We start from the raw sequence: 15,201 nt of genomic DNA, 5'->3' as shown, positions 1-15,201 counted from the left end.
ACATTTATTAAACTAACCACATGTGCTTGCCATGCTCTGCTGGATCCACTCTCACTGTGTTCTATTGTGCTCAGTTCTTCAAATACAAGGGGAAAAATAATGCTGCAAAAGCACTGTTTCTGACATATTCACCAATAAGATGCACACAAATTGCTTACGTTTTCTTAGTTTTGTCCATGCTTTGATCTACCCCTTACTGGCAATACAAAGATATTAAGCATTAGAATGTGCATCTGAATTACCATTCTTACTGATTAATACCTTGCAGAACTGTTGGCTTCTCTGAACTCAGGCGGCCACCTCTTCTTGGTTTACATTCAGTCCTGCTTTTCAAGTTGTCTCTGCCTCACTAGAGCCTAAAATCAGAATTAACTTCTAGATATTAATGAATAAAAAGGCAGTTTGGGTGTTTGATTCTTGTGCTGAGGTCCACCAGACTGTTGATGTGGGCCATTCAGGTAGCTCGTAAGCAGAACTGTCCCTGTTAGAGGCTGTCCTGTCTTTTGCAGTTCTCTCCAGGATCTCTCCACAGTGGTTGCTGACCTAACAAAAGCCTTTCCATGGCAAAAGCAGTTTAAGAGAAAGTCCAAACTTCACTTTGTTTCTTGCAATCTCACTTAGTGATTTGTCTGTTCCCTGGCCATGTTGCCTACCTACATTTGGTTTTGATGAAGACTGTCACTTCAGTTCTGTGTCTCTTCGTAAGTTATCTGTAGCAGCTGGTGTCACGTGGGCTTTGAGGATCCTTGTAAGCTGAAAGCTGTGAAAATGGTCTATTTTTTTCTTGTTTCCATACCTTTTTGAGCCTGCAACACTTAGAAGATCAACTGGTCTTAAGTATCGAGTGATCTTTCTATTAATACTCTCTATACATAATAAATGAGGACTCCTAGTTCAGGACAGAGAAAGGATAGAGAGAAGAAAAGGAAAGAGCTTAGTGCTCACTGCCCAGGAAACAGATATTGAAAAACTGAAATTTTAACATGTTATTCCTTTCCTGAACAACAGATTGGGTGGTGGGTATGCACCAAACTCAGCAGGAGGCTACATGTAAGGATACGTTCAGCAGATCTCTCTGTAGGAAAAGCTTGACATCTCAGTAATCCATTGCCATCTCTTTCTGAATGCTGCTGGATAACAGCCCCTTCTGGACGTGACAATTCAATTCTGAGTTGAATTACACAGATGAATCACCATGGAGAAACTGAGTCATCCCATGTCTGGAGAGAACAGCGTGCAGCGGCTTTGCAGAGCCTCAGGACTTACCCCATCAAAATATGTAAGGTGCTGCAGCTGAAACTAACAGTAAAAACATTTAGATTTTTAACAGTGAATACAGCTGTTATTCACCTTGCACTTACGCTGGAAACTGAAAATTGCCACTCTAAATCAAAACTTGTGGAACAAACAAAACATACATAAACATATCTATGACACAGATTTTCAGTATATTGCAAGAAATGACTTAAGGCTTAAAAGTTTCTCTCTCCACAGCTAATTGTGGATGTGCTCAGCCTCTTAATTGGCCCTGAAATTCAGAGAGGGGAAAAAAAATGGCAGTTCCTGCACATTTCTCTCAACTGTGAAAATATCAAGTCCATTGGGGGTTTACCTGAAATTTCATCTCTATTCTGCTCTTCAAGCAACTGTATCTTACATTTTCTTTTTTGACAGGAAGTAAAGTGTCAGTTCCCTTATCACCAGGTATATTTTAATGACTCACAGTGCTTGCTTAATTTTCACAGATCAACATTCTATTTCACATCTATGCATATTTACCTCTCATTATTTTGCCATATGTAGTTACGAGACTTCTTTTCTTTTACAGACTACAGTTAAAATATATTTTAGTGGTTTAAACCATTAACATTATGTAGTGTATGTGTACACACAGAGATATAGCAGTTGCTACTACAAAAGCAGCTGCCCGTGAGGTATTGCCAGAATAAAGCAAAATGTCAAGTGCTGTTGTTGCTAGTTTATAGAATTAGGTGAAAACAAAGAGCGTTTTCTTGCTGTTGTTGAGGGAGGAGAACCAGCTTCTGTGGGCTGCTTTACTTAATGTGTGCCCTGCAGTGAGAGCTGATCCTTGAGTGAAATTGTTAGGGGTCCTGAAAAGATTCATCCAGATCAGATGTTCATTTCATGCAAGAACACTCAGCTGCCTTATAGCTGTGGCACGACATTGTCTTAAAGTTGTTCTGTGAGACTATTAACATTTATTGGAGTGCGCTTTTTGCATCAGCTGTGCCACTGATTTCTGAGGAGTTACTCATGAGATGAAATTCACCACATACACACAGGCACCAGATGTGCCTTATGGTGTCTCACCTGGCCCCTAGCTGTTGCTCCAGACAGAGGCACAAGGCTTTGACCATAGCCTTGTATCATAGCTTTGGGCCCTGTGGTTCTCTTGGGCATCCCTTGGCATCTTCAGTGGCAACAGATACATGTGTTTTGGCAGCTGAATCCTGGGCTTGGAGTGATACAATTCCAGATCGTGACACTTGAATGTGAGTGTCTCTGGGTACAGTGTGGTCTGGAGGGCCAAGATAGAAACCCATCAGTTCCCCAGGGGCACCTCTGGGCCTTAATGGTTCTGATCAGTCCCATCTGGGACTCCTAACCTTACACATAGGCTTAGCAGTCCCATTTTAGCTCAGCCTTGGGCATGCAGTTCCTCCCTAAGCCATGTCATAAAATCATAGAATCATTTTGGTAAGAAAAAACTTCAAGATGATCGAGTCCAGCCACTCACCTCCCACTGCCAAGCCCTTCACTAAACTGTGTCCCTCAGCACCTCATCTATGCATCTGTTAAATATGTCCAGGGATGGTGACTCAACCACCTCCCTGGGCAGCCTGTTTCCATGTCTAACAACCCTCTCAGGGAACAAATTCCTTCTAATGTTCAGTCTAAACTTCCAGTGGTGCAACTTGAGCCCATTTCTTCTGGTCCTGTCATTCATTGCTGGAGAGAAGAGACCAGCCCCCAGCTCACTACAATCTCCTTTCAGGTAGTTGTCAAGAGCGATAATGTCTCCTCTCAGCATCCTCTTCTCCAGACTAAACAACCCCACCTCCCTCAGCTACTTCTTATAAGACTTATTCTCCAGACCCTTCACCAGCTTTGTTGCTCATCTCTGGACACATCCAGAACCCCAATGTCCTTCTTTTAGTGAGGTACCCAAAACTGAACACACTATCCATGGTGTGGCCTCACCAGTGCTGAGTACGGGGAAGCAATCACTTCCTTGGCCCTGCTGGTCACACTGTTTCTGATACAAGCCATAGGCTGGTCTCCATGCTGGGACCCGTGTTTCAGCTATATCTCTTGCTGTGCACATCTGTATCTCCCACAGACCCTGGACCTGGTTCAAACCCTCACTAGGTTGGAGGCTGTCAGTGAAGCCTCTTACCATCCCTGACTCTTCCCACCTGACCTAGACCCTGCAGGATGGCACACATCAGTGAGGGCATGGCCTATGCTCTGTCACTCATGGCTTCTGGCACAGCCGCACCAACTGCATTGAGCAGCTGCTGTGAGGGTTCTGAGTCGGTTGCCTAACTGTTGGCATCTCTTGCCACTTGCAAGGCCCTAGTGTGTCCTCCCTGGCTTCCAAATGTGCAACAAAGATGACAGGTCCCTTAGGACCAAATGTGTTTATCATTTGTGAATGTACACAAATGGCACTAGACAGCTATGCTGAGTGAACAGTTTTGACTAGAGGATTCTCTTAATTGCCCTCCTGACTCCACAGGTTGCACTGAAGAGACCTACTTTGGCTCTAAGATGAGGAGAGGCACCCAACTCATGTAGATAGTGATAGATATGTCAATCTGGAGTTGAATGAAGGACATGATAAAGGAGAGCTTCAATATGTATTATAATCAGGTGAAATTCAATCTGTTTTCTGCGACAGCAACTTTTTTCCTGGGGAATTATTAGGTATCCCATATATCTATGCAACCATCTTTAAACCTACCTCATCCTGTCCCTCATTTTACTGATCTCAGGTATGGGCTTGAAATGGAGAAAAGAATCCAAACAATAAAGAAAATGTGTGAGCTTTAAAATTATGCCAAAGGAGACACTATTTAAGCTCTGTCCATAGGATATTTCTTTGCTAAACAAATATAATACCTAATGCTATCCCTGACAGATACTCCAAAGTAAACCAGATACAGGAAAACACAATCTAGATTGTTGGTAGGGAGTTTATTTCTGTGAGCCAAGACATGTTTGGGGTCCTGCGTCTGACAGGCATCTTTTCAGGGACAGTCCCAAAGCATACTTCAGATACTGGATAACCACTAAACCAAATACGGGCAATACAAGGTGCAAAGTATTTCATAGAATCATAGAATGGTAGGGGTTGGAAGGGACCTTTAGAGATCATCTAGTCCACTCCCTCTGCAGAAGCAGGTTCACCTAGATCAGGTTGCATAGGAACATGTCCAGGCGGGTCTTGAAGACCTCCAAGGAAGGAGACTCCACAACCCCTCTGGGCAGCCTGTGCCAGGGCTCCCTCACCTCAACAGGGAAATAGTTTTTTCTTATGTTTAAGTGGAACTTTTTGTGTTCCAGCTTCATCCCATTACCCCTTGTCCTGTTGCTAGCTACTATAGAAAAAAGGGATGTCCCAACCTCCTGACACCCACCCTTTAGATACTTATAAATGTTAATAAGATCTCCCCTCAATCTCCTCTTCTCCAGACTAAACAGCCCCAGTTCCCGCAGCCTTTCCTTATATGAAAGATGTTCCAGTCCCATTTGAGAAGCTTGGGGATGATTTTCTCTGCTGATCACTGTTTCATCCTGAAATATATGCTTAATAGCTATTGTATGGCTGAGGAGTCACTTTTCCCAAGGTAAGAAGAAATATAGTGTACCATTAAATCTCATCTCAACCTTATTAATTTCCAATCAGGAAGGATACCCAGGAAGGTGAGGCCCTCTGTTTTATGCTACAAAATTCTCTCTGTAGGAGCAGCCCAGATCCATTCCAACTAACCCCTCACTTCAAAAGAGAGAGTGGCTGATCCAGTGTTTTACTTTTTTGTTCGGTTTTTTGATTGCTCCAAATCTAAAGCCTAACCATTGTTACACTGTGCTGGTTTTGATTGCCTCCTGGATATAAAATATTATGTCTCTACAGCTTTAGTAACTGTGCTAATTGTTTTCTCCCAGGCAGGGCAGTTGAATGAGCAAGTCTTTCTATTTTTAAAGCAGACTGGTATATGCTTCTTCAGGAGCCCTTTGGGATAACTGACCCTGGGGACAGCTGATGTAGCCCAGCTTTGAGATTCAACATATGGATGTAGCCTGATGCAGATCACAAGAAACAGTTATGCAGGTTTCAACTGGACTTGTTAATACAGAGCTTATATATGTTTCAAAACCCGCCTGAACACTTTCCTGTGTGACCTGATCTAGGTGAACCTACTTCTACAGGGAGCTGGACCGTATGATCTCTAGAAGTCTCTCCCAACCCCTACCGTTCTATGATTCTGTGATTCTAAGGAGTCTGTGTAATTTGATGCAGTTTACTTCAACTCGTCATGTTGCTTGATAACTAGAACAATTAAATTCTTACTCTTGAGCCTTTTAGTGGGTGCATTACAAATTTGGTGCTGTCCTGGTAGGTTTTGGGATGCCCCAAACATCTGTGTGTCAAGAGAAGGTTGCAAACTCAGCTTTTTTCAAGTGATGTACTAGACAAATAATTCAAACTTTCTTGTAGAAAGAGAAAAAAATGAAGGTATCTCTTTGAGAAAAAAATGGGAGGCAGTTCTATTAAATGTAAGGAGACTGAGAAATGGTAAAATTGAGTACTATGGTATGCAGATACATTTCATAATGAATTACGACTTTCTCTTTCTCCTTTATTTTGTTACGCTTCAGTTAATACAATAGTGCTTTGTATTCTAACTTCTGAGTTCCTTGAAAGACTTACCAGTAAATACTACCAAAAGTTTTTGTGAACAGAGATACTTGCTTTACACTGCAGTTAATAACTGTGTGTTAAATTTCCAGGTGATCCAGAAAATGCTTTCCTTTGAGCCATTTCCCTGATGCCTTAGCGATGGAATGACAAAAATTCTTAGAGCTGCATTAATAATTATCTGGTTTGCATTTCTATGGTCAGATTATTAGTTAACCTATGCTCCAGGTTCAGCATTGACAGTGCTCTTGACTCTCAAAGTGAAGTGATTTACTTGGTTTTGGTGTTGAGCACATGCTGTGCTGACCTTTCCTGTAAAGATGTATTGTGTTTAAAACTTCTGTTCTGCTTGGAAAGCTACCAATAAATGATACCTGACAAATAGGTTATCCAATTCCAGCTTTCATGGAGGCAAGGTAATTTCTGAGTGTAAGCAACGATTTTTCTAATGCACCAGGAAGCAAAAGCTGGCAAGACACAAACCATGTTTTTTTATAGCTTTAGTCACTAAGTTTGTGTAGGTCTTGTCAGTCTTACAGCCAGCAGTGCTGTGGCTCTTTTTGTCTTAATTCCATGATTCTCTGAAAAGAAAACCAAAACTAAACACACACCAGAAAAGGCTTAATGCTGATATAAAGGTGTGGAAGACCTGTAGATAACAAGATCCTGAAAGGAGCCTCTATATCTCAGTGGATGCCTGTGTCCCTACTAACTACGTAATACTGACCACGTAATAAGGCCAGAGAGCAGAAAAGGGGATTTGGCAACAACAGCCACAGTGCACTGTTTTCAGAGCAACAAGTTGTTTGGCACATTGCTATGGAGAGCTATGTCGACTTTCCTGATAGGGGATGTTAGTTTGGGTTGTTAGCATGACTCCCTTGCTGTTATGTGCAGTTTAACAGGATTGCCTGAGAGATTTTTGGTGATTTTTGTGTTGAGTTTGACCAGGTGAGCTAGGAGTACTGATTGCTAATACTGGAGTCTGGTGAAAACATACCTGCTGTTATCAAACAACTTGACTGTGTGAAGATTGCTAATAAGTATGCTATTGAGACTTCTCTTGGGAGTTTTCTAGCATATTATGCAAGAAACTCTGACTTATTTTGCTTCCTCATGCAGAACAAATAAAAGAATTTATGAAATAATAAGGGAAGCATCAGAGCTGTCTTGGGAAATCTTATTTCAGAGGAGCAAAACATCTGCAATATGATACCTACTTTTCATTCTCCTGCAAGAAACTGCATCTCAATTAGCAAAATTGATGGCCTTAATGAAGATTACTTGGAGCAGTGGTTTCAGAGCCACCAGGTGCTTTAATCTGATAGACTGGAAAGTGCATCAATAAACATTGAGAAAAGGGATGTTATTAAGTATGTAGAAATCTTTACAACAGTGCTTTTTAAACCCTGTATATCACAGGTTGCAAAGTGTGCAGAGCCAGCAATGCAGTGTTTTCATCCTGTGAATATTAATTAGTCTGATAGGTGGTAAAAGTATATCTATTTTCACTAATAAGGAGTTTGCTATGGCAAAATGTGTAAACCAGAGGCATTTTTATCGGAATTCACATGGCTAAGGACTTATGATGCAAATTTTTATTTCTGATATCAAAAGGTCCAATTCTATTAGTACTGAAACAGAGATATTACCTCTCCAATTTGATGGGAGTTGGCCCTTGCCCATGGATGCTTTAATGTTACATCACAACATTTGCTAATGAGGGAAAATTCATATGGCTGTATGCTTCTTAGATACTTCAGTGGTTTGTGGCCTGTTAATAACCTAGTCTGAAGGAGATGCATGTTAAAATTATTCTTGTGAATGCAATGTCAGAATTCATAACAGCACATATGGTGAAATATTTACATCATGGTTTACTGCCTTGACTTTTCCTTCTGTGTTTACCCAAACAGCGGTTGCTGGTGACACATAACAGTAACCAACTTCAATAGATCTCACAGTGGTTTAGGATACCAGTCGTAAAACTACACAGCAGTACAGTTTTAGATACAGTGTTTGAGCAATGTGTGTCCCTGACATGTCATTTGTGATGTTCTAGTTAGTCCTAGTGACAAAACGACACGTGTAATGAATAAATATAGACCTTTGGCTGGACATGAGGGCAACAGGGTTCTGAGCCTTCTGTCTGCATTTTGCTGCTCCAGAAACGTCAGAAATTATTTAATAACTAAAAACTGTTCTTGTATGGACACTCATTCAGTTGGCCCATGGTGAAGATTCAAGTTGCTGTGTTTAATTCCTGTTTTCACCACAAGTGCTCAGGCCGAATATGAATTGGAAAGAGAATTTCTATACCTTCATGTGTCTTTTCGGAGTGCCAGGCGTCCTCCCAGGAAGAGACTGACATGCATAAAAGCGGAACTTTCCTCCTCTTTCTGCTACATTTTTAAAGATTTTCCTCTTCAGAGCCAAGAGCAAGAAATCCTGCCCTCAGGATCAATCTTCTTTCCTCTCTGGCAGTGGTATTCACTTAATGCCTTGCTTCACAGTAAGAAGACACCTTCTGTCATCACTCTGCCTCCCATTCTAACATGGAATGAAGTAGGAAAATGTCAGTTTCTGAAGTGTGTTAGGGTGCTACCATGTTAAGTAGGATGATAAATGTGTTATGTTCAGTTAGGGTCATCCTTTTTACTAAACAAGATGTGTATATTTTCTTAAGGGTACAACATCAAGCTTCCACTACTTGCAGAACTTTCTATTGTACTTTAAGTAATTAAGCCTGAGGTGTAATCCACTGATTACTCAACCTGTGCCTGTCTGGCCCATACTTTGATATACAGTTTTGATCTCAAAGCAAGAGAAGGATTTGCCTTTTCCTTGGAGCACTGAATATGATCCCAAATCAGAGACGGATTGGTAGGCTGGATGCTTCTGGACTCCTGCTGTTACTCAGCACTTTCTCAGATATCACCCTGATGGATCTCTTCCTGTGCTTAGGATTTACTTGATTAATGGATTTAGGTTTAAAAAGGAGTTTTACTTCAGATCAAATTAGCGTAAAAGCGGCCTTCTGTTCATTGGATGCGTTAAGATAATTCAGCCTGCTTTCTAAGCCTACTTTACCTTCTAAATTCTTTATTATTTTCAGGACCTTAAAGCAAATGCTCTCTTTTTCCAATACATTGCATTTTGGCTTTTTTGTAATCCAGTTCTAAAGGCCTTCAGTTCCCTGAAGGCTGCTGGGAGAAGCAAGCGAGTTTGCTGAGTGCAATCCACATTGCAACGTGTGTGCTGGTGAGGCAAATGGGTATTTTTTGAGAGTCACCACTTGGATTTGTTGTGGCTGCAAGTAGATGAATCCTAAGCCCCAGATGATCCCTTTCAACCTGAATTTCTTACTGTCCTCTGTGTCTAAATGCTCTGAGCATTGCTGTCACTAATGGCAAATCCCTTACTGACATCAGAAGTCCTTTGACTTAACAGGAGTTATAACAGCTTATGCCAGTTGAGACTCTGCTGTCTAAAGTATTCACACATTTTGGGTTCTGACTTTCACATGAAAAAATTGAGAGAAAATCCAAAGCAGTCAGTCATGTTTTGCAGCTGATTTTTCCATATGGTGTAGCTGTATGTGAGAAAATGTGACTGCAAGCTGATATTCTGATCGTTTCCAACTGCTTAAATAAATAATTTTAAGGATATGGGGAACTGAGAAATGTGAAACATTTCCAAAATCTTCAGACTATCGAACAGGTCCTGGACAACAGCTTTTCAGCAATAAATTATGTTCTATTAGTGTAGTACAGATTTTATTGCAAATTCTAGGAGCTGTCAAGTCCAACTTGTGATACAGTCTGAGATAAAATAAAGAAACCCTTTTAATTTTATCTATTCTGAGCTTTTCAAGGGCTGTTGGTGTAAGACAGGGGAAGATCATTTTGATGTATTTGTGAAAGAAACAGCTGAGATTTCACAGCAGACTTCAAGAAGCACTAGCCAAGCTAAGCAAAGTAACTGATGCTAATGGTTTTTAGTAGTTATTTTCCCACAAGACATTAAAATATTAAAATACTTGGTAAGCTGTTTGCAAAAGCAGGAAGGCACTACTTAAGGGCATGGATTTTCTTCCACTCTAGACTGGCCTCATTTGAGTGGTTTCCAGTGGAGGTACACGATTCTTGATTATACTACTTTGGGTTTCAGGTCAGGACATTGACCAAGCTGGCTTGAACTGGGCCTGGGCTATAAAATACACCTGTCTCTCTTTGGCTGGAATTCTTCCCTATGCAGATGACTGATAAAATAAACTGAGAAATTTCAGCCAAGAGAGTACACTATGCATAGCATGTTGACCAGGCCACCTTTTCTTGTGCATGCTTGCAAAATGTGACACTATTCATCAGACAGCTCCTAAGAATGCTTTTTGTTGTTATGTTTGACATACAGTATGCATGTTTTAAGGTGTAAAATACAACCAAAATGTGGGTTTGGTAACATAACTGAAATGTGTTTTCAATTTCTTGTTTTTTGTTTGTTTTTCAGGCAGAGGGTTCCAGGCTCCAGAGAGAACTGAGAGGATACTTAGCAGCCATCAAAGGTGATTTTTAAGTTTTGCAACATGTTTTCATGAAGCAAACTTTTCTTAAAAAGAATTGAGACAAGCAGGTTTAAGGCCGACAAAGACAAATACAAGTAATGCTGCTTTTCTCATTTGTTGCCTCTATTTCTGCTTTGGATCTGGCACAGGCTCTTTTTCTTTTGCTAGGGATTCTGCACCTTCAATGTCAGCTGTTGTGTGTACATTCTTTCCTGCGTGACTCATCCTTGTCTGTCCTTTGTGTGCAGGACTGCTGCTCACATTCTCATGGTGCATGTGCTTTGAGCACCCACAAAATTTACACATCTTGGTACTTGTCTTTGCAAATGCTAGCATAAGAAATACCCCAAGCAAGGGAAACGATTGCTCCATCTCCACTACAGTAACATTTCCAGGTGTTACTGGTTGGATGGTGGTGATCTCCCTCCAAAACCATGCTCCCAGTGATGATGTGATTTCTCATGTATTTCTGTTTGTATTTCTGTCACATATTACTTTTTTAAAGTTTAAAAATCAAACATGATCTCTCTTGATACCATGTTGAAAATTCAAGCAGCAGAAGCTCACTTAAATATCAGATTAAGTGAACAGCTATTTAAATTCTACTGGACATTTGTAAATCCAGTACACTCAACTCAGCTGATTGATAATAAACTCAATGTGAGCCAGCAATGTGCCCTTGTGGCCAAGAAGGCCAATGGCATCCTGGGATGCATCAAGAAGAGTGTGGCCAGCAGGTCAAGGGAGGTTCTGCTCCCCCTCTACTCTGCCCTGGTGAGGCCTCATCTGGAGTCCTGTGTCCAGTTCTGGGCTCCTCAGCTCAAGAGGAACAGAGAACTGCTGGATAGAGTCCAGCGCAGGGCCACCAAGATGATCAGGGGACTGGAACATCTTTCCTGTGAGGAAAGTGTGTGGGAACTGGGGCTGTTTAGTCTGGAGGAGACTGAGGGGGGATCTTGTTAATATTTACAAGTATCTAAAGGGTGGGTGTCAGGAGGCTGGGGTATCACTTTTTTCTATAGTAGCTAGCAACAGGACAAGGGGTAATGGGATGAAGCTGGAACACAAAAAGTTCCATTTAAACATAAGAAAAAACTATTTTGCTGTGAGGATGAGGGAACCCTGGCACAGAGGGATTGTGGAATCTCCTTCCTTGGGGGTCTTCAAGACCCGCTTGGACATGTTCCTATGTGACCTGATCTAGATTGACCTTCTTCTGCAGGGATGTTGGACTAGATGATCTCTAAAGGTCCTTTCCAACATTCTATGAGTCTATGATATGCAGAGTGTTCTCTTTCTTATGTCCGCTCTCTTTGGAGCTACTAAAAGGAGCAGAATAAGGCTTGGTGACTGACAGAGAGACAGTAATGACTTCTTGAAATAAATATATACATGTGTTATAGATATATGTGTACACATATTTATGTATAAACATATACATTTTATATATTTTTCCCTAGAAAACCACTCATTCATCTCTCTTCCTCACTCAAAGCCTGGCTGCAGTCCAGTAGAGAAAATGTTAGAAATGAGTATTAACATCCTTGGAAATCGCTGTGTCATTATAAAGCTTCAGCATTTTACAATTCCCACCAAAGCAGTATCTTAATGTCTTTGACCATTTACTACTTGCTGAATGGGCTGGGCAGGGAAAGTCCTGTACCAGATAAAGGATATTCTGCCTTACAGGGATTTGCACTCTTTTGTTCATACAGGAAATTTCATCACCAGTCCTTTTGGGGGATCCATTGGGTGGATACTGAGAAGCAGCATGACGGGCTGTTTGTTGTCCATATGACTTTGCCGTCACGTAGGCCGACTGTTTACATGCTGCTTCAATTTCCATGTTGGTGACAACAATCCTCATCTCCCTGTGTCATTGTCTTGCTTTCTCTTTCTCTTCTTTTCCCAGTACTCTGTCCACTTGTGGTCCTTTTACTGGTTTACTGTCTAGTGGGCTACTCTTTGCACCAAGTTTTGTTTTATCTTGGTGTGAAATTTTTCACTGTATGGTTTTTGCCTTTTGAGCCATGCTTTTCTGTTCAACATCTTTCATTGTGACTTATAAGTCCATATTTCTCACTGAGAATTACAAGTGTTTGCTAACACCTCGTTATCTTCCTGTCTTTAAAAAGACCCAATCATAAGCAGCTCACAAGAGCCTTATAAATGTTATTCTCCAAAGCCAACAAGTCACCAGTCAGTATCCTTGGCACACCTTCATGCTGTGGAGTGAGAAGGCAGCCCCAAGACAGTGGTTCACAACACACAGCTCTGGATGGGACTTACCCAAACCTTACTGGCCTAGCAGTGGCAAAGTCTGCCTTTCTTGGATGGAAACTTCTGCAGTCTTTGTTGTTATTCTTTGAAGGACTGCCATCATGAAAAGATTTTGGGATAGCTATGCACAAAAGCATGAGAACCTCCATATTTAGGCACTGAAGTGGAATTTTTGCACCTGGGAGGTCTGAGCCTTGAAAGCAACATCATCACTGGGGGCTCATTTTGCAGGGAAAATGGAAATTGTCATTGGAAAATAAGGGACTGGACATAGAATCATAAAATCATAGAATGGTAGGGGTTGTAAGGGACCTTTATCATCTAGTCCAACCACCCTGCAGAAGCAGGTTCACCTAGATCAGGTCGCATAGGAACATGTCCAGGCGGGTCTTGAAGACCTCCAAGGAAGGATACTCCACAACTACCCCCGGCAGCCTGATCACTGCTCCATCACTCTCATGGTGAAATAGTTTTTTCGTATGTTTAAGTGGAACTTTTTGTGTTCCAGCTTCATCCCATTACCCCTTGTCCTGTTGCTAGCTACTATAGAAAAAAGTGATGCCCCAACCTCCTGACACTCACCATTTAGATACTTGTAAATATTAACAAGATCCCCCCTCAGTCTCCTCCAGACTAAACAGCCCCAGTTCCCACACACTTTCCTCACAGGAAAGATGTTCCAGTCCCCTGATCATCTTGGTGGCCCTGAGCTGGACTCTATCCAGCAGTTCTCTGTCCCTTTTGAGCTGAGGAGCCCAGAACTGGACACAGGACTCCAGATGAGGCCTCACCAAGGCAGAGTAGAGGGGGAGCAGAACCTCCCTTGACCTGCTGGCCACGCTCTTCTTGATACATCCCAGGATGCCATTGGCCTTCTTGGCCATGAGGGCACTTTGGGCTCATATTTAGTTTATTATCAATCAGGACTCCCAGGTCTCTCTCTGCAGATCTGCTCTTCAGCAGTTCGATCCCCAGCCTGGACATCTTGGTACTCTTACAGGTGTGAGAAAAACTGCTCGTTTTAAAAGGTTTCGGGAATTGGCAAGATAGCCAACTTCAACAAAAATCATTTTTATGAAGCTGCTATGTTGTGAACTCCAGTAATAAGTTTCATTTCGCTACATGGCTTCTCAGTGACTGAATATTGGAAGTTGGAAGTACAAGATCCAGACATTATTTAAGCAAGGAATGGTCAATGAAGCCTTTTTGTGACCCTCTATGCTTTCGTTTTAATATACTTGACAGTTTTAGCTTTGGTATCACACATTCTTAAAAGAATTCTTGCTCTGTTCAAACTCCTTCCCTCACTCAGATGTGCTTCTTAGCTGGATCTCAATCTTTACTGCAGGTTACTCAAGGACTCAAAGGAATCTGTTGAACTTGTGAATGGCCATTGAACACGTGAATGGCTTTTATGTGTTTTTTTATTTCACCTACATGACATTTTATTGTCTGCTGTGGGTCAATGGTGTACTGATGAGACTCTGTACTCTACTCTATAGCTATAGTCATCTCAGTCTTCTGTCTCTTCCAGTCTCCTTGGCAACGTGTATCAGGGTTCTTTACTTCGTGTTTTATTTTCTTAGCTTGTGAGATCTGTGGGTGACTTGAATGATTTTACAAAGGGGCAGTTGCTAAAGAAACTATAAGTCAACCTCCCATTCTCTATCCTGAGCTTTTTGCAAGTACCAATGCAGATGGGGGCAATATAAACCTGCATCTGCAGTGCAGGTAGAAAAGTGGCAAAGGTAAAAAGGAGTCCTGCATCATGAAAAACAAGCACTGTACTTTTCAGGTAGCTTAACATGGTGGGAAATAACTGCTCTAAAGGAAGGGAAGGAGAGATTGTGGAGGTCTGTAAGCAGTTTTACTGCCTAGTCATCAGTCTGTGGCTGACAGAATTGCATATATTGTTCAGACACACAAGTCTTAAAATGAGTCATGTCGTTTCTCAGAAGCAATAAAGCTATTGGTCATGTTTATAAAATTCAGTAATTAATTATGGAATTAATAATTGTTCCAGTGGAAACTCTAAGGGGTAACTAACAACAGATGCAAGAACTATGGCAGGACTGGTCATTTCCTTAGAAAACCACTCATTCGGCTCTCTTCCTCACTCAAAGAGTCCAAGGTGCCTGGCTCCATCAGGAAAACTGCTTTTTCTTCATGATTCAGGCTAGATTTACATGCTAGGGAGTGAGGAAACTCCATAGTATAGGGGTCCAATGGCCAACATGGAGTCACAGGCCAGTCTCAGTCTCCATGAGAGCCTGAATACATTGGAACTGTGATAGCAAGGAGTCCCGTACCCTCTGCCATCTCTTGGGTGCTTAATGGGAATGTCTCTGCACCACTACCCCCAGGATCCCTTCCACTGGGGGATTTCTAGGAGTCCTTTGGGGTTCCAGGGACA

The 15,201-nt window shown here is 41.6% G+C and overlaps 1 protein-coding gene across 1 annotated transcript in view; it reads left to right on the top strand.

Annotated features, from left to right (window-relative positions):
• AMPH (amphiphysin) overlaps nt 1-15,201 on the top strand; it is a 118,175-nt gene that overhangs the window by 52,695 nt on the left and 50,279 nt on the right. The window contains exon 3 of the mRNA XM_061996544.1: nt 10,454-10,508. Within this exon, the coding sequence (XP_061852528.1) occupies nt 10,454-10,508 (55 nt within the window). The remainder of the gene's footprint in view (nt 1-10,453; nt 10,509-15,201) is intronic.

The sequence above is a fragment of the Colius striatus genome, chromosome 5 (genome assembly GCF_028858725.1).
Source record: "Colius striatus isolate bColStr4 chromosome 5, bColStr4.1.hap1, whole genome shotgun sequence".
In the NCBI taxonomy this organism is placed as follows: domain Eukaryota; kingdom Metazoa; phylum Chordata; class Aves; order Coliiformes; family Coliidae; genus Colius; species Colius striatus.
The sequence above is the reverse complement of the archived record's forward strand: the minus strand, read 5'-3'. Positions and strand labels throughout refer to the sequence as shown.